General features: G+C 46.0%; 1 protein-coding gene and 1 long non-coding RNA gene across 2 annotated transcripts in view; one reads left to right on the top strand and one right to left on the bottom strand.

Annotated features, from left to right (window-relative positions):
• Window positions 1-3,293: 3,293 nt before the first annotated feature.
• Window positions 3,294-25,277, bottom strand: LOC149128178 (uncharacterized). Its single transcript, XR_016230536.1, has 3 exons — window positions 25,155-25,277; window positions 21,540-21,685; window positions 3,294-3,361 (listed from the first exon to the last, which is right to left on the bottom strand). It is a non-coding gene; the product is annotated as an uncharacterized LOC149128178 (long non-coding RNA).
• The window catches only part of APOB (apolipoprotein B), a 38,971-nt gene continuing 37,966 nt past the window's right edge, over window positions 24,534-25,538 (top strand). Inside the window, exons 1-2 of the mRNA XM_008254783.5 lie at window positions 24,534-24,714; window positions 24,970-25,008. Of these exons, the coding sequence (XP_008253005.4) occupies window positions 24,642-24,714; window positions 24,970-25,008 (112 nt within the window). The 5' untranslated portion in view covers window positions 24,534-24,641. The remainder of the gene's footprint in view (window positions 24,715-24,969; window positions 25,009-25,538) is intronic.

Genomic DNA, 25,538 nt, shown 5'->3' on the forward strand with positions numbered 1-25,538 from the left:
CTTGGTCTTTATGAAACTCTACTGGAGCTCTGGAAAAATCTCAACCATAAGCAGGGACCAAATAGTGTCCAGCTCTCAGTGTCTCCTGCATTATTCACTAAAGAATTCCCTACAAGCTTGGGAAACTTTTCCAGAGCAACCCGTAAACCAGTGACTCATGGTGTAGGAAAACAGTATGATTATAAATCATGATATAATGTTTTGGCACAAAGATGCCCCAAAGCACCATATCAAAATCAGACCATTGCTTTTGAAAGAGTGTTATTTAATTCTGTTTCTCATATACTCACTGAGCACCTCCTGGGCACCCAGCAAGCCGTACATTCTGAGACTTTTTTCATTTCCACCCAAGTTAAGAAGACTAGATAGGTACAAACCGGACAATAGCTGCAGCACGGTAAAGGTGAAACAGTCCTCAGCTGGGAATCTTGGTTCTGGATCTAAGTGCCTCCGCTTGTTAGCTGTGAAGCATTATTTAAAAAAAAAAAATAATAATAATAATAATCAGGGGGCCGGCGCCATGGCTCACTAGGTTAATCCTCTGCCTGTGGCACCGGCATCCCATATGGGCGCCGGGCTCTAGTCCTGGTTGCTCCTCTTCCAGTCCAGCTCTCTGCTGTGGCCCAGGAGGGCAGTGGAGGATGGCCCAAGTGCTTGGGCCCTGCACCCGCATGGGAGACCAGGAGGACGCACCTGGCTCCTGGCTTCAGATCGGTGTAGTTCCAGCAATAGCGGCCATTTGGGGGGTGAACCAACGGAAGGAAGACCTTTCTCTCTATCTCTCTCTCTCTCACTAACTCTATCTGTCAAAAAAAAAAAAAGGTCAGAACTGTTGTAAAGATTTCTTGTGTATTTTATGCAAATTAATAAATAGAAAATATTTTTATGATTTGTAGAGAATACAAAGCAAGTAGAATTCCTTATCCGACTTATATAATCCCATTGAGTAAGCCAGTATTTCACAAACAAGTTGCTACCTATTAAATGGGCCATGAAATCAATTTGGTGATAACTGACTTTTTTCTTAATGTAATTGATCAGAATAGAAGATAGTGTATCATACATAATAAGGGTAAGTTTTGTTCCAGGTAACTTGTCTCTATTGCATGTATTTGTGTACCATCCTTTGACAGGGAAAGGATTTCCGAGTATGGGTTACTTTAAAAATGCGGAGACCACATGCCATCCCTAATCTAGTTTTCATAAAATTACCTGATTCTGCCTTGCTGCCTCTCTAATTATTCAGCTTAACTCACTCAGTACAGTATTTCTGGAATGCTACAAAAACAACTAGAGAAGACTGAGAATATTTAAATGCCACACCAAGTAACAATTAATTACTCTTTGGTAACAGGAAGTCATGGAAAGGGTGATGAAACTAGAATATTAAAGTCAATTTCCAGGGGTCCCATCCAGAGATTCCTAGAGGAAGGATAGGAATTTTCTGATGGGAGAATCAAAGAGAAGAAGCCAGAGTAGGGGACAGAGGCTGAACCCAGTGTAAGTGAACATGGTCCATCTGAGCTGTCTGCCTAAGCAGCAGCTTGGAGCCACTAGATAGGGACTCAGACAGAGGCACTGTGCAAGTAAGGCAAGATTGACACCTTGCAAATCTCCTTGCAGATCTAATTTATCCCAACTGCAAGCCCTCACAGGCACAACCTGGTCCTTCTCTCCCTTGAATCATCTTCCCTCAGCCCTGACCATGGCCAGTCCCTACGCACAGTAACCACAGACCAGGAAAGGGCAAGAGGCAGGAAGTAGAGCAGTGTAGAAAATCTGTCATCCTAGACTGTCATATTCACGTTCCTGGTGCTCTGTGCTCGGAGTGAACCTTTGCCACTGTGTGTTCTCACAGAATCTCACTACCTGTACCAATGAGATAGCAGTGGTGACACATCCCGCCTGCGTGATTTGGTGTGGCTGCACTATTAAGGCACTGTTAAGGCAAGATGGGCCCCTGGGACAATGCCAAAGGCCGAACAGCAGGAGTAAGAGTCATGCCACAGGTCACAGTGAAGAGGAAATTAGAATGGGACAGGGACAAGGGAGAAAAATAAGGCCCCTGGGGAGGGCAGATTTCCTAATCTCTGTTTTCTGTAATCCTTGATCCAGTTCCCATAGCTGTCCACATGTCTGGGAAGATGGCCCAATCCCTGTTCCTCATAGGTGTCAACATGTCTGGGCAGGCGTCCTAATCTCAGTTTCTGTAAACCTCTGTTCAAGTTCCCCATAAGTGTAGCCTCAAGTTCCTCATGGGTGGTCCTAAGTCAAGCAGGCTGTAATCAAACCCGTCAATGTTGTAATGGTTAAGGCTTGATGCTGACGATGCTCCGCCTGGGGAAGCAATTCCACTGGACCAAGAGACATTAATAAACCTCCGATCCTCCACTCAACCTCTGGTGCCTGCTGGAACTAAGGGAACTTCCCCAATCCAGCTTTCTGTAGCAAGAAGGCAAGCCAGCGAAAGAAAGACAGAAAGACAGAAAGAAAGAAAGAAAGGAAGAAAGAAAGATCCTTCTAAGTGTGCATGGACCCCACAGCTTTGCAATCTCCTCCTCTGATTCATTTCTCTCTCTCTCTCTCTCTCTCTCTCTCTCTCTCCCTCCCTCCCTCCCTCCTTCTCCCCCCCCCCCCAGAAACACACACAAACACACAAAGCAACGATTCTCTCCTCGTCCTGAGGACAATTTGATTCTAAGTCTAGAATATGGACAGATGTGAAGCCATTTCCTGAGTTTTCCCCACAATACAGGTTCCCTGTCGAAACAGCTGGCTCTAGACCCATACGGCTCAGAGATCTACTTGTGACAGCAGAGCAGGTAACTGCATGATTTATTAAAGGAAAGTGATATTTTAGGGGGCTGGAGCTTCAGTAGAATGGACTGAGCCTCTGCCTGTGGTGCCAGCATCCCTGTGGGCACGGTTCGTGTCCCGGCTGCTCCTCTTCCAATCCAGCTCTCTGCTTATGGCCTGGGAAAGCAGTGGAATATGGCCCAAAGTGCTTGGTCCCCTGCACCCACATGTGAGACCTAGAAGAAGCTCCTGGCTCCCAGCTTCGGATTGGCTCAGCTCTGGCCGTTGTGGCCATATGGAGAGTGAACCAGTGGATGGAAGGCCTTTCTCTCTGTCTCTCCCTCCCCCTGTCTGAAAGCAATATTTTAATATTTAATATTCTGGTACTATAGGTAAGAGAACCAAAAACAGGATCAGCCTGACAGCAGTGACCCCATGCACGAATAGTCCAGTGTGGTCAGACAGGTTGCTGCTTGCATTGGATGAGATGAACAGACCTGCCCATTGTTACCTGAAGCCAGCTCTGTGTGTCCAGCATTCCCAGTTGTTCTGGAAGCCTTCTTTCCTAAACACACAAATAAGAGACAGTGTTGGGAGGGCAGTAGAGCTGCAGAGGTGGCTGCTGCCAGAGCAGAGAGGGCCTGAGAGGTCTCCCACTAGTGCTCAGGAGTCCCCTGACAGATAGGAGCACCAATCCAGCCTTGGGAAGTTACTGATTCCCAAAGTATTTGAAGACTTGCTGCAGGTCAACCAACGCACTAAGAAGGTTAGAGAGAGAGGCATGCACGGCATGAACCTGATCCTTTAGTTCTCACCATGAACAGCTTAACTGAAGAGTTCATGGGGTCCATGGATTGATTTCAGGGGCTTCAAAACCTCTCAAAGCTCTGTGCACAATATTCTCAGAATCCATAGAATTTCCTAGTAAGAATATGCTAAGCTCATATGAGATTATCAAAGGGATCTGTAGTCAAACAACATTTAAGAAATGATTAGCTTTTTCAACTGTAATTTTTACATATTCATAGCATAAGAGTCATCCTATGACCCTGGATAAAAATGAGGAACATCTTTTGAGAGTGACAGAAGCATCTGCCTGTTTTACTGTCCCAGTATCTACTTAAACAAGTGGTCAGTTAGCAGACCCTAGTGATCAGAGTGGGAATTTGAACCCTGTGGAAGACCAGTTACAAGTGCTTGCATGAGAAACACTGTCATGTCACTATTCTTCAAAACATTTGTGCAAGCCTTCCAATCTCCATCCTTCCACAGCAGCTCAAAACAGGTACACTGAAAACAACAATCTGTTGTGCAATACAGCTATTCCCACTCTTGCTGTTATCAGTGTGAAAGGGGGAGATTGCCTTATACTGGGTCCTGTCACTGTGACTGTTGCTACTGAAACTGTGGAAAGAAAAGACAAAATCGACCAAACCATATCCAGTCAGGTCAGGATACCTCTTTCTCAGCTGACTTATTGCAATTTACAGGCCCATTTTAGTTAATTGTATATTTGATAATATTGTGTGTATACAATCTGATTTTTTTTAAACTTCAGTCTAAGTAAATCTAATAATCTTTGAAATTATTGGGAATATTTTTCTTCTTTTTTGTTATGAGGAAGGCATTTTTTTTCTCTTAAATTCAGAATAAACTTATTGCCAAGGAGCTAGGGGAGAAAGTGCACCTGTAGGACTAGTCCTCTAAATTACTAATTTTTAATTTTTATTTTTTATTTGAAATAGAGAATTCCCACCTGCTGCTTCACTCCCCTAAATGCCCACAACTGCCAGGCCTGGCTGGAGACAGAAGCCAAAACCTGGGAACTCAATCCAGGGGTGCCAACCACCCAAGTCATCAGTCCTGCTTTCCAGGGTCTAAACTGACAGAAAGCTATAGTCAGTAGCCCAAACCAAGAACCAAACTCAAGCAGTCCCATGTGGATGCACATACCTCAACCACCAGGCCAAATACCTGCTTCCCACTCATTAAACTTTAAACAATTGTGTAACCTAAATCCAGGTGTTTTATCAGAAGATTAACTGTAGCCTAATTTCACAGTTTATGGATTACCGAAGTCCAAACATCATTTAATTCCATGTCTAAACCAGAACCGCTTTTTTCTCCTTAGAATTCCTTACTTATAAAGCAAAGCCAGACCATAAACTTATTTCGTTCCCGTTCAGAGTAATAAGCTTTTTACAGATAAGTAACATTAAGAGAATTCGTTCATTCACTAAAAGTGGCAATCTTAAAACAAGTGAAAAATTCTGCTTTAGAAAAAGCGAGTTGTGCTTTATTCATTCTTCCTAACATTTTAAATCCGTCACTATTATTGCTAAGTCATTACTCATCTGGTAATAAAGGGTGAGGAGAGTTAACAGTTAGCCATATCCCATGTCTTTAGTTATGTAATGTTGATTTTCGAGAGCTGTCTAAGATTTGTATGAAAGACCCCCTGATAGGCAGCTACAATAAGAGAAAATCATATCAGCTTATGACCAGTGAAAATCTAACATGACAATCTAAAAATATCCATTTTATTTATAGTGCTGTATTTCAAACATACATTTGAATGATAATGGGAAAGATAATTAAAGTTGGCCAAGTGACATTTTTCAGATGACTGAGAAGTGAGAAATGTATTCTAGCCTTCACAGCACTGTGTTTTATTGTTGTTAACTGATAGGTTCTTTCTCTAAAGAAGTGAGCTTGCGGTCCATGTTCCAGGGAGTTTATATTTCCAATTCTCAATTTTTTCATTCCGCTTAAATCCCAAAGGATTTTATTAAAATGAAAATTATATCGCATTACTGATTCATAAAAAAGAAGTAAAAAGTGGACACTGTGCTTTTTCTCAGAGTCTAACAATCTTTTGTGAAGTATATGGAGTTAGAAGGAATTTCAACAAGACACAGAGGAAGAACATATTCTTTGTTAATTCTCACCAGAGAGTAGAAATGGCTAGAAAATGTGTACCGCACTGAGATATGTGACTTTTTCCCTTTAATAGTCACTAAATATTTTATGTATTCTATTTTATTAAAGTAAGAACACTTAGCCTGTGACCGACCCTCTTAACGAATTTTAGGTGTATGACACATCATTATTGATGATAGGTACAGTGTGGTGCAGAAGATGTCTAGAACTTACTCATCTTGCTTGACTGAAACTTTTATGCCTGGTAATTAGCAATCCCCCACTCACTCTTCCCCTAACTCTTGACAACTGCCATTGCACTCAGACTCTATGGATCTGACTACTTTAGGGTCTCATTATAACTGGAACTATGCAGCATTTAATGTCTTTCCATAACTGCCATATTTCACACTTAGCATAATGTGCTCAATGTTCATCCATGTTGTCATGGATCAGAGAATTTCCTTCCTTTTTAAGACGGAACAGTATTCCACTCTATGTACGTACTGTGTTTTCTTTAACCATTTGTCTGTTGATAGACATCTGGTTTTTCTCCATATCGTGGCTATTGCGAATAATGCTGCAATGAACACAGGAATGCAGATATCTCTTTGAGATTCTGATTTCAGTTCCTTGGATCAATATCCAGAAGTGGAATTGCTAGATCATACGTAGATCATTAAATGTTCTGAGATTTGTGAATGAAATATATGTACAAAGAACTTTTAAGCCAGGGGCTGCATTGTGGCACAGAGGGTTAAGCAGCCATCTGTGACATTGGCATGGCCTATAGGCTCCAGTTCAAGTCCTGGCTGCTCCACTTCTGATCCAGCTGAATGCTAATGTGCTGGGAAAAACAGCAGAGGATGGCCCAAGTGCTTGGGCCCCTGCAACCATATGAGAGACCTGAAAGAAGCTCCTGACTCTTGGCTTTGGCCTGGCCTAGCCTGGCTGTTATGACCATTTGGATACTGAACCAGTGGATAAAAGCACTCTCTCTCTCTCTCTTTCAAATAAATAAATCTTGAAAAAAGAAAACTTTTAGAAAGTGAACTTCAAATGAATCTGTTATCAAGATCTTATAAAATGCATGCCAGATAATGAGAAAACTACACTCTTGAAATACAAATTTCCTATTCAACTCCAACTGCATAACTCAGAAAGCACTGCTACCAACACAGTACTTTAATTCAAAGGATGATTTTTCCATGGAACAATAGGAATTGCCTTGGAGGAAAACAGCTTTTTTTTGTCACTTCTTAAAGTCAACTGAGGCTTGGGAAGGGAACAAGAGATAAATGATAGAGGAGAACTATTAAGTTATGACCCTCCATCAGTCAAGACATGATTAAATACTGGTCACTAAAGGTGATGAAGATAGTTCCTTCTCACACTCAAGACACAGGAGATGGGATGGGCATTTGGCCTAATGGTTAAGATGCCTGTTGGGACATCAGCATCCCACACACTGCAATAACTGGGTTTTATGTTCAGCTCCAGATCCTGACTCCAGCTTCCTGCCAATGCAAACCCTGAGAGGCTCAAGTGGGTATGTTCCTGACACCACAGGAGAGACTGGGATTAAGTTCCCAGCCCCCTGCTTTGCTCTCATGCTGTTGCAGGCTTTTAGAGAGTGAACCAGCTGATGGGAATGATGGGAGATCTCTCTTTCTCTCTTCCTCTCAAATATTTAAAAATATACAGAAGATGAAAAAAATTATTCAACAAATTCATACATTCAGCCATGCAACAAACATGGCATGTTTGAAATGTTGGTGGGACTTCCAAATGGAAATAAATTTTGTTATGCCTAACTGTAAGATGATAAAAAATGAAAAGGCATGGTTTCCACTCTTAAATTGTTCAGAGTAATAGACACACAGACAGATAAATGAACAATTACAGTAAAACAGATATCACTATAATGGAATCACAAAGCTCATGAGCAGTCTTCCAGAGCAGCAACTAAATTTTCTAGGACATCGGGGAAGGCAACAGGGAGGACTTTAAGTTTGTTTGTCAAACAAAGGAGCATTCCAGGCAGAGAGAGAGGTATCTGCAAGGACTCAGTCACAAGAGAGCTTGAAACACAAGCTCTTGTAGCTGTAGCTAGAGAGCAAGGAGGCTACCATAGTAATACAAGGGGCATGCTCAGACCAGTGGCAGCAGGGAAGGGGTAGAGGAACACATGGACGGAACATCTAGACGAGTACCTAGGTTTCATGATTAATGGAGTACAGGACTAAACGAGGGAAGCTCTGGTGACTTCTGGATTCTGGTTTGAGCACAGAATGGACAAAAGTGCCATTTACTAACACAGACATGTACATGGACAGCAGAGAGATTTATTACAAGTCAAGGATATGAAATTCTATATTCAGTTTGAGATGCCTGAAGGACACCCAAATGGGCTGGAGGGCGGGAGGGAGGGAGGGGCAGAGAGAAAGATAGTGAATTATGTAGAAAGAAGTTGAAGCCACAGGAGAAATGACATAAATGGTAGCAAAAACAGAGGCCAGGAAAGGACCGACTTTAATAATAATAATAATAAAGTAGAGCAGTAGTTGTAAAGCTTAAAGTTTTTTAAACAAAAAAATTTAAATAATGAGAAAGAAGAACCTTCCTTTTTTCCTCCCTCCAAGCATTTATCGTGCCCCAATCCCTAGGAAGTCACTTCCTTAGAATATGAGAGTCTTGATGTTCAGTAAATATAAGAGCATATATTTAGGTTGACACAAGGTTCTATAATGGACATTACAATATTATATGATAGTGTGGTACTGAAAGGATAGTTATAGCCCAAGAATAATCAAAGTAGAATTTCTGAAGGTAAGAGGAGAAAGAATAAATAATAATAGAATCTTGAATTAATCAAAATCCCACTCTGGTGGTAAAGCGAGGAAAATCCTTATTGACTAAGAGATTTGCCCACGAGTTGGACATCTTTTTTTCCTTGTGAGGTATCTGAAAGACTCACAGCTTCAAGAAGCTTTGTGACAACTGATTAGATTAGTGAATGTGTGCATGCATTTTGTCATCTAGTGTTAATCTTTAATGAAACCAAGATATTTCACTACCAGAACAAATTACAAAATCATGAATCTCGATTCTGAATTCTTCAGTATGACAATACTCTCTAAACAACTTCACTGTGAGGATTCACTTTCCACCCCAAAATGGGGTCTGAAGTTCTGAAGACTGGGGATCCAAGGCAGCCCCACTGACTCCCACAGACCATTCTGGAAGTTCTAAAGCACTCAACCATCAGCCCAACCATGTATTTTTGTACTGGATTGCAACTTTTCATGGTGATAGGTGTGATGACGTTTTTACAAGTTGCATGGGAAAGTTAACATAAATGTTAAGTTAAACTAGATGAACAGACAACCTACCTGAACATTAAACTGGATTTTTGTAGAAACTCCTTTGAAAACATAAGATGCTAAATAAGCTGAAACAGATTTTTATAAAATGAGAATGTGATGTTTCTATTTCAAATGAGAGGACAAAGTCCACCTACTTATAAAAACAGATCATGGACATATTTAGTAAAATATAATTATCACAGAAAAGTCAATTGGACATTCAGCTAACATACAAAATAATAATTTGAAAAATCTCTCAAAGGTTTGGGTCTTTCATCACAGTGGATTAGCACCCTTAGCCACTACCCATGACTACCACAGTTACTATACGTCACCTAAGGCAATGTTTGCTCACATGGTAGCACTCTTCACTCAGGCCTTACTCCTTCCATTAGAGGTAAGCTAGAAGAAAAATCTTTTCATTTCATATCATTAAGGAAAAGTATGAATTGAACATGGTATGTGCACATTGGAAGTTCCCAAACATCTGGAAGAAGAAAAAGAATGTGAAAAGGTAATGACAAATGCACATGACTAACCATGTGCCAGCACCATGCCAAGTACCTTTCTATATTAACTCATTTAATCATCACAAAATCCCATCAAGGCAGGTAACATCTATTAGAACTCCCTTTTGACAGATAAGGAAACAGAGGCAGAAGAGATAAAATAACATGCTCCAAGTCACAAAGCTAGCAAGCAGCAGAGCTGCAGAGTCAGTGCACACCCCTGGCTTTGGAGCACATGGTGTCAGTCACTCTGTTACTCCACATGCTTAAAAGAAGAGCTACCGGAGCAGAAGCAACCTTTGTACCAGACTCTGAGAAAACGGTGGGTGTCTTCTGGAACCACCCAGGATGAGCTTATTCAACAAGAATAAGGTGCCCCCTAGAGCATCCAACATATGGAAGCCTTGCCTTCCTTCTTATTTTCCATACAGTTATCTAGAACCAAGTCTAGCTGATCAGCTGAATTATTTGGATGCATCTCAAAATCCTTAGAGGAGAATGTTATTTCAGCATATCAGCATGGCTATGCACATCTATTTCATTAATAATGTAAACACAAAGTTTTCTTAACAGCCTGTATCTCCTCTATCCTTTTCCGGCTTTGTCCCACCCCTGGAATGAAAGCTACAGGGTTCCTGGCTGCCCAGCCACCAGACTGCAGGAGCAATGCTGTCCAGGTATGCGCTGGAGGCAGTCTCCAACAATGTCCTTCCACTGGGGCCAGAACCCATCTATAAGGCTAAGGATGCTTAACACAATCAATAAATGCTTCTTTACTGATCCATTGATTGACTGATACTGGGAAATCTTATTTTTCTGTTTTTGTCTTTTGAGTCCCAGCTTCATGTATAGCTGAGAACTTCAACATCTTACTCCAAGCAATTCATGGAATCAATAGACAACATCAGCAAAGCTATAAAGGAACTCAACAACACCACCTCCCATATGCGTGGAAAACTACACCAAACTCAGCAGTATACACATTTTTTTCAAATGCTCATAAAACATTTACCATTATAGTTTGTATTCCAGGCCATAAACAAACCTCAACAAACTTAACTGAAACCATACACAGTAAATTCTCTGACCAAATTACTGTTGTTGCACTACTCATACAAGTAACAAAATTGTATTTTTGTCATAATATCATTTTTACCAAATATGCTATTACTCTGTACTTCTTTATAGGCTGGTTTATGTCAATAGTGTCATTTAAAATATCTCCTAAATAAATAATTAAGAATGTTTCTTTCAGCACCTCCTTAAGGAAGCCTTGGATCTCCTATAAATAAATCTCTAACTTTTAGATTTTTGCATCTTTTTTTTTCTTGCAAAGGACACCTTTATTTCTCTTGGTTCCCAACCACAGCAGTCACAGTATCAAAGCATCCATCTGCCTTCCTGATTAGGCCAAGGCCAGTGGCTGCATTATCTCTTGAGCTACAGAAAATCCTGGCCCAAGGATGCAGGGGGCCCATGGTTCTCTGGATCCTGCCTTTAATCCCCTGGAGACAAGTTTGCTCAGCTAGGAGAAAAATAGTCTCTAAAGAGCAAAAGTCAACAAATGCTATCGTTCCTCTTCCGGAGTCACTCCGCTGTTGTTGACATGTTCTCTTAGTGTTAAGGACAGTGGTTTTCCGGCTTTGTCCAACCCCTGGAATGAATGCTACAGGGTTCCTGGCTGGCTAGCCACCAGACTGCAAGAGCAATGCTGCCCAGCTATACGCTGGAGGCAGTCTCCAACAACGTCCTTCTACCAGGGCCAGAACCCACCTCAGGAAGCATTCAGAACTGGAGAAGCCACTCTTGAGGAAGCTGTTCCAAGCTGATGGGGTCTTCTAGATGCACTTAAAACTCTTTTCAGGAAACATGGGAAGGGTAGGTCAATGTCATTACCCATACCCTCTTGGGTATGACAATAAGCTCATGCACTTCTGTATTTAATTCTCTTTCATGCTAATATAGGTTCAGTTGTGTACACACACACACCCAATTCAAATATTAAGGCTCTAATCTCTAATGTGAAGGAATGTGGAGATGAGCCCTGGGCGATAATTAAATGAGGTCATGGGAACTTCATGGTGGAATGAGTATTCCTGTAAGTAAAAATGCAGAGAGCTCTCTCCGTCCTCCTTGCCTCTCCATATGAAGACACAGCAACAAGGCTACTGTCTACAAGCCAAGAAGAAAGTCTTCACCCTGCTCAGAGGTTTCCAGCCTCTATAACTATGTGAAAATAAATTTCTGCTCTATAAGCAACAAATCTATGGTATTTTCTTATGTCAGGACAAGCAGACTAAACATATTTTGAAGTCTTAGTCCCCAGGAACTCTGAATGTAACTGTATTTGGAGTAAGGGTCTTTAAAGAGATAATTAAGTTATTGGAAGTTGTTAAAGTGAACCCTAGTCCTATAAGACTGGTGCAGGACACAGGCACGCACCAACAGAAGACCATGTGAAAACACAGGGAGAACGTGGTATCTTCAGGCCAGAGAGGACTCAAAGGAAACCAACACATACTTAAATTTTTAAACAATCTGTTTATTTTTGAAAGGAAGATAGAGAGATAGAGATAAATGAAGATAAATGAATAAGATTTTCCATCTGCCAACTCACTCCCCAAATGCTCACAATAACTGGCTGGGCTAAGCTGAAACCAGGAGCCCAGAACTCAATCTGGGTCTCTTGTGTGGGTGGCAGAGATCCAACCACTTGATCCATCACCTGCTGAATTCCAAGGTTCTCATCAGCAGAAAGCTGGAATCAGGAGCAGAGATTAGACTCTGGCACTCTCATAAGGAAATATGGGTGTTCAGAATCAGGCTATGGGCATTGCAAATGGCATCATATCTGCTGCATCAAATGCCCATCCCTTTGGTACTTTCATATGGCAGCTCAAGCTAACCCAAACACTGGCTGTGCTGGGAGACACTGTGGCACATTCCACAGGTGCCAGCATGGCAGTACAAGAACTCACTCAGGAAACATTAACTCAGAGATACTGGGGTACCAAATGGTAGAGAAGTGAAGGAGGAAGACCATGACAGGCTGTCTTCATTGAGTAGGTAGAAGGTAAGGTTGACATCTGGTGATGGGCAGGAGAGCAGAGCCCTGAGCCATTGTGAAGACAGAGGTGAGAAGCCACTGGGAGAAGTGTGACATCACACCCATTGGAGCATCAGGACTCAGAGAGAAGCAGCGGATGACCTGCCCTAAGGATGGGTATGGGAGCCACCTGAGGTCTCTGACTCCCCTACCCCTCCACTTCCCTCCTTTCAGGAAGCTTTGAGCTTTTCTAATCTGCAAAGGAGCAGACAGGTCATCTGCCTTCAAACAAGGAGACCCAGATCCATTATTAATGAAGTAAGAATGAAGTAATTATCTGGATAATTCAAGTATCCATCACCACTCTAAACTAAAATGTCCAGATGGGAAAAGACGTAGGAATCAACAGAAATAGACTGATTTGAGTTACTTGCCTCAATTTACTGTTTTACATTGGACTTATCCAAATTACATTATAAAAATGGCCTCCAGTTCTGCCTAAGGGTCTCCCAGTGATAGAGACGCTGCCAGTCTGCATCTTCTAAGGGACTTGAATTCCACAGCATAGTTCAGAATGAGAGGACAGACATATCATCTATTTATTAGAAATGCAGAGAGGGAGAGGGAGAGGGTGAGGGAGAGATGGAGAGATGGAGAGATGGAGAGAGAGAGAGAGAGAGAATGAGAATCTCCCATCCACTGCTTCATGCCCCAAATGTTTTCAATAGCCAGGGCTGAGGCAGGCCAAAGCCAGGAGCCAGGAGCCAGGAACTCCATCCAGGTCTCCCTTATGGGTGGCAGCAGCCCAAGCACTTGAGCTATCTATCACCTGCTGCCTCCCAGAGTTCACATTATCAGCAGGCAGTTGTATCTGTAGTGCACAAGGGACTCAGAACACAGAATTCTGATATGGGATGTGGGCATCCCAAGCAGCAGCTTAACCCGCTGCACCATGGCCACCCCAACACATCATTTCATACTGACTCAGTCTTCGGGGTCTTTTCTGGGCGTGATGCAGTGTCTTATATTCCAGATTGTTAATCCAGGAGGATTAGCCATGCAAAGGCCATTATCAGACTTGTGCAAGATAAGTACGGAAAAATACCTGACATGTCAGAGCCCAGATTCTTGCTTCCCTTCTTGGGGAAAACGCATGAATACATTTAGAAGGGGGAAGTTGCAATAAACAGCGTTGACATTAGGAACCTTTGAAGAGCAGCAAACACAAGTGCTGCAGCACATGGATGCATCTCCCCACAGCAGGATTCATCGGGAATCTGCATACTATCAAAGGCACACCCCAGGAAATGCCTCTAAGCCCCTTGCCTTTCGTAGCAGCAGATCACTGTGCTATTTTCATGTCGCCTCTCTAAACGTCCTCCCTGGAAGCCAGATGAGGCTCAGAACTCCCCTAACTTATTTCTCTAACAATGCCACAAAGAGTTGTGATTCCCTAATCCTCTCATTGAGATGCAGGATAGTGCAGGAGGAACTGCATGGGATATAAAGTCAGGCACATGAATTTGAGGCCTGGCTCAGCTATTGATGTGCCAGGTGATCTGGGAAAGTCACTTAGCTCCAGAGAGTTTCAGGTGCCTCAATGTGATGGATAGCATAAAACTCACCAGGTTTGTAGGATTAAAAGAAATCGTGAATACCAAAGTGCTTTACAAACCATAAAGAATTGTGCAATTTTAATAAGACACCAGTTTGTCTCCCTAGATAGAGGGCAACATGTGTGTGAGCACGCACCACCCAATCATATGTTGCTCAGTGGATCCCCATACACAGTCATAATTGGCTCCTTCTAGTACTTTCATAATGAAGAATTTGATCTGTCATGTAAAACTTAGCTGTGCTCCCTCATTTACAAGAATGGTTGGAGGGCTGCCTGGAGCACCAGCATCCCATATGGGCGCCAGTTCGAATCCCGGCTGCTCCTCTTCCGATCCAGCTCTCTGCTATGGCCTGGGAAAGCAGTAGAAGATGGCCCAAGTCCGTGTCCCCTCCACCCATGTGGGACACCCAGAAGAAGCTCCTGGCTCCTGGCTTCGGATAAGTGCAGCTCTGGCCATTGCGGCCAATTGGAGAGTGAACCAGCAGATGGAAGACCTCTCTCTCTCTCTCTCTTTCTCTCTCTCTCTCTCTCTGCCTCTCCTTCTCTCTGTGTAACACTGACTTTCAGATAAATAAATAAATCTTTAAAAAAAAAGAATGGTGGTTACAATATTTTGTAGGATTTGTTGTTTGGACTACAGAATGTGACAATGAATAAAAGTTAACTATCACAATGAGTGTTTTAATTTTTTGGTGCTTGGCAAATATCAGAGATTTTTTAAATATTTATAAAAAGCTATGATGATTCTTGTGACGCTGCCCAGGAGCAGAGAGGCGACAGCTCAACCTGGTGGATGTTATCCCTTTGCAAAGGGCCTTGTCTCACCTGCTGTTCACTTGGTCCCCGTCCTTACTCTCCATCCCCACTCCCAACTCTTACTCACCTCCTTCGTACCAAAAGCAACCATTCTAAACTGCCCGGTGTCAGTGGGGACTTTTCCATTATTTGTCACTAGTTTCATCTGTTTCCTTATAAAAGATGCTGAGCTGTTTTGGGTGCAGACAGAACTTTATTTCTCTGAGCCCTGAAGACTTTCTGATACAAAGGAGAATGATTTTACAAGGGGCACTGTGGGCTCCAAAAGGAGCTTGAGATTTCAGCTTCAGAGACCAAGACACCTCTTCATTCCTTCTGAAAAGGCAAGGGCTGGGGGCTGGGGGTCTCAGCTGCAGTGACTGCTTTGGAAAACACCAGGAAGGAGCAGACACTGAGGAGACAAAGCCCTGCTCCTTGATCTACAGGCCTGATGTCATCCTCAGGGGAACAGGTCACGGCAGGAGGCCAAAGAGGTAACTCAGGACCACACAAGTTCACAGGACCTGGAAATTTCTAAAAGCAAAGCTCAAAAGCAATCCTCCAAACACCAAAAAGTTAACGAAAAGTGGATCACAGACATACACCTATGACTAAGATGATAAACCTCCAAGAAAACTCAGCACTAAATGTTCTGATCTCGAAGGAAATGGCTTCTTTTAAAAGACACCAAAAGGACAAGCAACAAATAAAAAAAATTAAATTGGACTTCATCAAAATTACAAATGTGTATACTTCAAAAGAAAGTGAAAAGACAGCCCACAGAGTGAAACAAAGAAATGCAAATCCTACATGTGATAAGACTTGTATTCAAAATATATAAAGAACACTTAAAACTTAATAATAGGCCAGCGCCGCGGCTCAATAGGCTAATCCTCCACCTTGTGGCGCCAGCACACCGGGTTCTAGTCCCGGTCGGGGCGCCGGATTCTGTCCCGGTTGCCCCTCTTCCAGGCCAGCTCTCTGCTGTGGCCTAGGAAGGCAGTGGAGGATGGCCCAAGTGCTTGGGCCCTGCACCCCATGGGAGACCAGGAGAAGCACCTGGCTCCTGCCTTCGGATCTGCGCAGTGCGCCAGCCGCAGTGTGCCAGCCGCAGCGGTCATTGGAGGGTAAACCAATGGCAAAAGGAAGACCCTTCTCTGTCTCTCTCTCTCACTATCCACTCTGCCTGTCAAAAAAAAAAAAAACTTAATAATAAAAAGCACAAACAACACAATTTAAAAATTCAACCAAGGAGCAGGCACTGTGATGCAGCAGGCTGAGCCGCAACTCTGGACTCCTGCATTCCTTACAGGAGTCCTTGAGACTGAGCCCCACCTGCTGCCTCTCAAGCTTCATGACAGCAGCTGGGAGGACACAGATGATGACTCAGCCCCTTGGGTCCCTGTCCCCCAACTTGGATCTGGCTCAGTGCTGACTGTGGTGCACATTTTGGGAGTAAACCAGCAGATAGAGGCCCACTCGCTCTATCCAGCCATCCATCCAGCCATCCAGCCATCCACCTCTAGCTCTGTCACTCTGCCTTTCATACAAATAACTTTAAAAATAAATTAAATAAAAATTCAAATCAAAGGATTTGAATAGGCATTTCTCCACAGGAGATACACAAAGGACTAGTAAGAACATGAAAAGATGCTCAATATCATTAGTTGTCATGGAAATGTACAACAAAACCACAGCAAGATACCACTTCTCACCCATTAGGATAACAATCATCAAAAAGACAAGTAATAGGTGGCCGGCGCCGTGGCTCAATAGGCTAATCCTCCACCATGCGGCGCCGGCACACCGGGTTCTAGTCCCGGTCGGGGCGCCGGGTTCTGTCCCGGTTGCCCCTCTTCCAGGCCAGCTCTCTGCTATGGCCAGGGAGTGCAGTGGAGGATGGCCCAGGTGCTTGGGCCCTGCACCCCATGGGAGACCAGGAAAAGCACCTGGATCCTGGCTCCTGCCATCGGATCAGCGCGGTGCGCCGGCTGCAGCGGCGGCCATTGGAGGGTGATCCAACGGCAAAGGAAGACCTTTCTCTCTCTGTCTCTCTCTCTCACTGTCCACTCTGCCTGTCAAAAAAAAAAAAAAAAAAAAAGACAAGTAATAGGGACTGGGGCTGTGGCGCACTGGGTTAAAATGCACCATTTCCACACAACACTGGAGCCTCTACTGTTCTGCTTCTGAACCAGCTTCTTGCTAATGCACCTGGGAAGGCAGCAGGTTATGATCCAGTGCCTGGGCCCCTGCGACCCATGTGGGATGTGGGAGACTCAGATGGAGTTCCTTGACCCTGGGTTCAGCCAGGCCCAGCCCTGACCATTGTGGCTATTTGGTGAGTAAACCAGCAGACATAAAATCAATGAATCTCCCCTTTCCCTCTCCCTCTCGCTTCTCCCCTCTCCTCCTCTTCTCTGTCCTTTGTTTCCTCTCCCCTCCCCTCTCTCCCTTCCTTGTGAATAAATAAATAAATAAATAAACAAACAAACATGTAATGGATTTTGACAAGATTGTAGAGAAATAGGAAACTTTAGGCACTGCGGGTAGAAAAGTAAAAGGCGCAGCCAATGTGAAAATCAATTTAGCAGCACCTGAAGGATTAAACATAGAATTACCTTATAACCCAGCATTTTCACTCCTAGTTCTATACCTAATAAATGAAAACGTAAATGTGTGTCCATGTAAAGACGGGAACACAAAGTTCACATGAGCTTTGTCCATCAGAGCCATGAAGTAGAAATACCACAAACGTCTATCACTGGGTAAATGGGTAAACAAAGCTTGTTCCATCCATACCATGAAATATTATTTTATGGCATCCCATATGGGCTTTGGTTTGAGTCCTCACTGCTCCACTTCTGATCCAGCTCCCTGTTAATGCGCCTGGGAAAGCAGCAGAAGACGGCCCATGTGGGAGATCCGAAAGAAGCACCTGGCTCCTGGCTTCAGTCTAGCTCAGCCCTAGGCATTGCGCCATTTGGGGAGTGCGCCAGCAGAGGAAGACTTGTCTCTCTCTCCCTCTCCCTCTCTGACTGTACATTTCAAATAAATAAAAACGAATCTTTAAGAAAAGAAATCAATCCCTTCTTAGGGTGGATGCTCACAGCTAAAGCTGGCCATTGTTTTTTAAATAAGAGTATTGAAAGCTGGTACTACCCTTAAGAAAGACGGAGACCCTCCATACTAAAGTCATGTTGCCTCCTAGGACAGGGTCTGATGATGGCTGAGCCCTCCCTTATGCTAACAGACAACAGACAGGGAAGAAGGCGCAAACAAAAATGGTGTCAGATGACCTGAGAATTATCTGCTTTAGACTTCACAATATAGGTAAAGACAATGAAAGGGAAACTTCCACCTTAATAAGGTCACCATTCCCAGCTCTCCCCATAAAGGGTGGCCTGTTATCGGGATGGAAGATAGAACATCCGAGAACTGAAATATGACCACAAAGCTGGGCTACACGTGGGCAGAGTGATCTGGCCATCTGCAGACAGACAGGCTGGGAGAGTTGCTTCGCAGGGACTCTTTAACTGCTGTGCTAGCTAAAGCATTAGCTAATTCTATCAAATCCCACCAATTAAGCAGCCCACATATTTTCAGACTAATGGAACACATGCATTGGGAGAAAAGTTGGATTTAATGACCTCTTGGCCCTTTGAGACCCTCAAATTCTATGATTCCATGAGTATGTAATTAGCAATACAGTAATTTTTTTTGAATATGAACTCATAAGAATCAAATTTTTCACTTTTAATAAGCAAGGGAAAATGCCACTATCAGATTCATCTTTATAATGCAATGTCCAAGAAATTTTATGAAGTCAGTATAGATTCAGTGACATTATAGTAGAATGAATATTCTAGATTTTAAAACTAGGAGGCAGGGTGGGCGTTGTGGCACAGCGGGTGAAGCTGCTGCTTGGGACACCCAGATCCCATACCAGGGTCCCTAGTTCAGTCTTGGCTACTCAGCACTTCTGATTCAGCTTCCTGAAACGCATCTGGGAGACAGAGGAGAACGGCCCAAGCACTTGGCTTCCTGGCGCCCATTTGGGAGGTCGCGATGAGCTCCTAGCTCCTGGCTTCAGCCTGGCTCAGCCCCAGCTGCTTAAGGCATTTGGAGAATGGACCAGGAGATGAAAGCTCATTGACTCCCTCTCTCCCTCCCTCCCTCCCTCCCTCTCTCCCTCCCTCTCTCTCTCTCTCTCTCTCTCTCTCTCCTTTTTTAAAGATCAAATCTATGAGATCCCAGTTTTTGCCCTGCTTCTGTCCTTATCATGAAGTTGTCTAGGACTCAGTTTATCCATAAAGTGAGAATGTCGGAGTCAGTTTCTGAGATCCTCCACATCTCAGACTGAACTGCTGGACTTCTATCTCCATTCATGGAAAATCCAGCCCCATCCTCATGGCCTTGTGTACAGTCTTGTTTTAATGTCATATGCACTATGTTTTGGGCCAAATTAAGTGCAGTAACATAACACATTGTATAGTAACCCCCAGTAGTCACAGGTTCAGTGAATCTGGAAGCCCCACCCTGGCCCAGGCCCAGCGCACTGTGTTGCCTCCTGTTCTTGTCTCACTGCCCCACCCCGTCCTGTCCATGGACTGCAGCTGCCTGACTGTAGCTGCATCACAGACTGTCAGACACATCAAACATGTTCTCAGCTTCCTGCCATTGCTATTTCAGTGGTACCACCCACGCCAAGTACCGAAATACTGCGCGGCATCAAAGATCCAGTTGAAATCACTCCTCCAGAAGCCCTGAGACCCACACTGTAGAATCTAAGCACGTACACCCCACCCCGGGAACTGTTTTACTGTCACTGGACATTAGCCATGGTGTATACTACACCTTCTTCTTCTGTGAGCTCTCCCAGGACAGCGCTTAGGACTCCCCCAAGACTGGAAGCAAATTAGAGGTGGGGTGCGAACAGTGAGGCTTGGTTATCCATCGGCCATCTGTCCACAGCTCCGTGCTCACCTTCTTAGGGCAGAGCCACTGGGCCCTTACTCTCATGAGAACAGAAAGAAAACTTTTCAAAAAGCAGGAAAAAGCCAACGAGTGGGTTCCCAAGGACACCCTCAGTGGTGTCTAGGGCAGCCTACCTGAAGTCAAGGCAAGGAGGAAGGCTAACGCTAGCTGTGAACAAGGACTTCCTGCGAGTCCTGATTCCCTGTGCCTCAGTGCCCCCAGGAGGGCGTGGCCTCTCCTTGTTTGGAAATCTTTGCAGAAGGGGTGAAGAGTTGGACCTCCCAGGTAGTATGAGCGCGGTATGAATTTGTAGAGGGGGTGGGACTCCCAGAAAATCCATCCTGTCCCATGATTCTGAGGCTCCCTATGAGATTTGAGTCCACTATCATTCACTACTTGTGTAAGTCCCAAAGTTTCCAGAGTCACAGTGGCCAGAGCCAGAGTGGACCTTGGAGCTCATGGTCCTTGGAGCCATCGCACAGATGAAGGACTGAAATCCAGTCTAGAGACTGCCCCAAGACCCTTGTTCACAGACCCTACCTCCCTCTCGTACAGTTTCAAGTTCACCATGCATTCTAAATTCTGATTATCAACATATAAAGCAGCACTCAAAACTAAAAATGAGGGGTAGGCATTTGATGTAGCAGTTGAGACACCGCTTGGAATGCCCACATCCCATATCAGAGTCCCTGAGTTCAAGTTCCAGCTCCACTCCCCATTCCAGCTTCTACTAATCTATCCTCCAGGAGCCAGAGGTAATGATGGCTCGGGTAGTTGAATTCCTGCCACCTACATGACATACATAGATTGATTTCCTGGTTCCTGGTTTCAGCTTGGCCCGACTCTGGCTGTAGTGGGCACTTGAGGAATAAATCAGCAGATACAAGATCTCTGCCTATCTCTCCCTATCCCTCTGTCTGTTACGTTAAATAAATAAACCAAAAAATATAATGGAGAAATTCAAAAAATAAAATTAAGCACATATACCAAAGAAACCTGTCTCACAAGGACCACATTACTGTGCAATCATGGTGTTTCCTCCTTACCAACGATCTACCTCTCCCAGAGGTGTTCGAGAGGGAGAGGAAAGGGGTCCAAAGGTATGAACTACGTACAGTTCTTGCCTTCCAAGCTTATCTCTCTGTATACACAGGAAAAAGAACGCTACAAAACATAAAACACCTACAACCAGGGCAACAACAGAAGGCGTGCATGGAGGCCCTTCATGACGGGTGTCCTAAACACAAAGTGACTGATAGGGTGGAATACCGAGAGGCACAAGTCAAGGGAGTACTGGTTCATGCGCAGAGCACCTCCCTGCACATTGAACCCTGCCGACTTCTCACCCTGGTGACAACTGCCTCAACGCTCTGATCTTATCTCCCGCATAGAAGAATGATGGAGTAAGAAAGTTTCTTTTTGCTTCCTCACATGAAATTAACCATCTACCTGTAATGCCCACATTTGACACTGGTCCATCTGACTGTCTCACTCCCGAGCCATTCACCTGAATGTACCTTTTTGCCTCGGCATTTCTTCCGTGTGCTTTTACATGTGTGATACATGCATTGTCTTCAACAGGTACAGACCACACTGGGCACGTTCCGTCTGCAATTCTTGAAGGTTACTTTTCAGCATCCGGGCATCATCTGCAATTGTAATGCTGTCAGAGGCAGAAGAGAGATGGGCTAATTAATCATTGTCAATACTGGTCCCTATTTGCCAGATGAGTTTTCCTGAACAACGTGGCCGGGAATAATTTGTATCAGATTGTATTTCCTTGCTTTATGCCATTGAGAATATGCATTTAGCATCCTGAATATCCTGGAAACAACGGGGCAGAACTGAATAGCACAGATTCATTCATTCGCATTGGGCAAATTACATACTGAGGGCTGACTTCTGTGTGTGAATTGCACTGAACTCAGTCTCCACTCTGCCCTGCATCTGCCTAGGACCTTGCAAGCCACAGCCATGTAGGCAAAGGGACTGTTTTCCTGCCAGAGACCGCAACTGGGGCGCTCAGCATTATCTAATTCCTTGAAATTCCACTGGTCAGGTGGATTCCGAATGGGTAGGCAGAGCCAGCCCTGTGACTGCTCAGCCTGAGGCAGCAGGACTTTGCATCCAGGAGCTGATAAGGCCTAGTGACTAGCTGAGATCCACCCGCATGACATCAGAACGTGCCTAGAGGCACTAGTGGCCTGCGTGGGGAGGGACTCACTCCCTGCGGAAAGGACAGGATTCCAAACGCCCTGAAAACTGAGGGATCCTCAGAGCCAGATGGGTGCCCAGGCACAGCTGCTTCTCTCCTGCTCCCTTTCCTTGTTCCTGATTTCCTCTGTGTGTTCCAGCACTCTCACTCAAATAGGTCCCCGCACTTATGAGGGACTTCAAAAACTTGTGGCAAGTGGAATTAAACCATGGATTTATTTTGGTGCAAATAAATCCTGAGATCCATGTGGCTTTGTCATAACACGCATTTTCCACGAACCTTTAGAGGATGCCGTGTGCATCTGCGCTTGGACACCCGGCGAACGACTGACAACAGTCACCCTTCACTGAGCCACCTTTGTTTGTCCGGCATCTTGCCAGGTGCTCTCCGTAATGGCTTTATTTACTCCTCAGCAGAACCCCCAGCAGGTAGATGTTACCCGTGCTGTTTTAGGGGTAGGCAAACAGTGATCCAGGAGGGCGAAGTCACTGACCCCAGCTTACAAACCAGGCACGAGACAATGCCCTAGCTTCTCCTGGTCAAACACCCACCCTGGTTTCCTTTCCATCAGATGAGCTCGCTGGACCAGGCTTTCCTCTGTTCAAGGACCAGCTTAGCCTAGAAGACTTCCTGACTCCTGGTTCCATGTGAAGTCTCTCTGAAAACTGGTCCATGTCCTGTGATGCTTAGCACTTGTGTGGGGGACTGAACTGAGAGAAGTGGGGCTTAAGGAAAAGGGATGAAGCGCAATCCATGATGGCAACTAATAATGTATTTTCAAACAACTTTTGACAAAGGACTTCAGTGGATTTTGTAATTTCAGCAAAATCTACACCTCAATCCGTACACTACTCCCATGTGTATACCCAAGTCAGTGCAACAATGTGCTTATGCACTGCGCTGTTTGCTGGCCGAGGCCCAGCTCAGGGGGGCTTTCCAAGGCCATCAGGGAAAGAGAGGGCAACTGAGCCCAGCACTGTCAGGGTTCCTCTTTGGAGATGGCAACAGTCCGTGCAAAGGCCTCCAAACACTCACATTTCCCCCTGCACCCAAGTTATCAGGTCCATTTTCACTCCAATGTGTAAAAGTTATGTTGTCCATTGACGCTGCCTATGGGACACTGTCTCGCCGGCATCCGACAGAGAAAGCCTGGACCATGCTTGTGTGTGAAAGCCGGCCATCTCCTTTGCTGACTCTGTCCCCAAGCATTCTTAGCCATTCTTACTCCAGCGACTATGTATGGGAGTGGGCCCATTTCCTCAAATACTAACAGCAGCTGACCGTGGAAAGTCAGTCCACAGCAAATAATTCAAATAAGATGCTCAAAGAAGCAGGGTCTCAGGGCAATCACAGGTATGTCCGGTGTTGAGTTGAGACCTCTCTAACGCCCACTTTTCACAGCTAATACGCCATGGACGCAGAGTGACTGATGGCTGAAGTGACTTCAGCTGCCCAGAGCAGGTGCAGAGCTGAGACAGGGACCCCAGAATCAGGAGAGGTGTGAAGGCCAAGGCGGGAGCCAGGGAACAAAACAGATGCCATTGTCCTCAGCCAAGAAGTGAGTGTCACTGAAACATCTCCCCCACGCCTGGCGGCACAGGGCCGGGCAGAGGAAGTGCAGCTGCCCACATTCCGGGGGAATGGGTGGTACCTCGCAGGGAGGGAGGAAGGCTCCAGGAGGCCTAGGAGGGACAAGCTGTGTCCAGCCCTCGACTCTGTCCCGGAGGACACAGGTCTAGGGCACAGCCTCCTGCTCAGCTTCCCAAGAAGGCAGTGCCCAAGGGGTGGGCGCAGGGAGGCTATGGGTTTCCCCAAGACCTGGGCACCCGGACCCAAGCAGTGACCAGGCCTGGGCAGCATCGCCCACCCCTAGGGAAGGTGCTGGTCCTGTGTCACCCCTCCGTAACACCCTCAACGTGCAGAGCCCCCCGGGGCAGAGGATCCGTGACCACGGGCACTCATCCCGAGAGGGAACCCAGGCAAACCTAAAGCTCTCCAACATGGCGGGTCAGCCGACGAGTGTCTCAGCCAAGCCCTTAGCACAGGCTCTCTCCAAAGGTGCCCCAGTCAGAGCCCGGAGAGGAGCAGGTGGTCCTGGGCTCGACCTGAGACCCCGGCGGGAATGGCCAGGCCTAGAAGGCTGGGTGGGTGGGAGCCCCCTGCCCGGCCCTTCCTCAGCGCTCAGCGCCCCGATGGCCTGGCTGGAAAAGCAAACAGGCCTGGAGGCGCGCCCTTTGCACCTTTTGCAACTCGGCGGAGGCCGAGCCTCCTATAAAGACCGCGCGGGCGCGGGCCGCGCATTCCCACCCGGGCCTGCACCGGTGCGTCCCGGCGGAGCAGGAGCGAGCCCGGCAGCGGCGCGAGGAGGCCCAGCGCAGCCAGGGAGCCGCGCCCGCCGTCAGCCATGGGCGCGCCCAGGCCCGCGCTGCCGCTGCTGCTGCTGGCGGTGCTGCTGGCGGCCGCCTGCGCCCGGGCCCGTGAGTGCACGAGGGGCGCTGGGCCTGGGGCGGTTGGGTAGGGGGTGGGGGTAGGGGTGCGGCCCCAGGTTCACTGGGGCCGCACAAACTCCGCCCGCCAGGTTAGGATGGGGCAGCAGAACCGGCTCTGGGGCGGGCGCCCCAGAAGCTGCTCCCCTCTGCAAAGACCGGAAGTGGGCAGCGGCCCTGGCAGGCGGGCGGGAGGCCCCTGGGAAGGCTGAGGCAAGCCTAGCTTTCTTTCTCCTTTTCTTACAGAGGACGAAGTGGTGGAAAACGTCGGCCCGAGCTGTCCAAGTAAGGACTGCCCCGGGCACGGGGGCAGCCCCGCCCACCCCAGCCACCCTTCTGCACCCGGGGCACTGAGGGGCCCGCACGCCCCAGTGCATTGCAAGCTAGTGCCGCGCGCCTCTGCGCACCCCCACGGCACCGCGACTCCCTACCTGCGGGTCCCAAAGCCTGGCCGGGGGTGGGTGGGGAAGGCGCTGTCACCCTGTTGGCCAGTGGACGCTTCTCAGGGACATCACTGTCCTGTTTATCAGGAACTAACCATTAATTCAAAGCGTGTGACGGTGACGAAATGCTGACTTTAACCTTTGCGCAGAAATCCAGACCCCCCACCTCTATTTACCTGGCCCCTAGGGGTCAAAGGCGCTTCGCCCGGCCATAGCACGCTGTGTTCCCCGGGACGCTCCCGAAGCCTCTGGTAGGGCAGCACCGCCACCTGGTGGCCATCTAGCATCACTGCACCTGGGCTCGCGACCCAGATGTTCTTTCATTCAAATTGTTGTGCAAAGTCCTCTTAAGGTGGAACCCTTTAGAGATTC

The sequence above is a fragment of the Oryctolagus cuniculus genome, chromosome 2, assembly GCF_051225735.1.
Source record: "Oryctolagus cuniculus isolate XC-2025 breed Fujian yellow rabbit chromosome 2, ASM5122573v1, whole genome shotgun sequence".
Taxonomy (NCBI): domain Eukaryota; kingdom Metazoa; phylum Chordata; class Mammalia; order Lagomorpha; family Leporidae; genus Oryctolagus; species Oryctolagus cuniculus.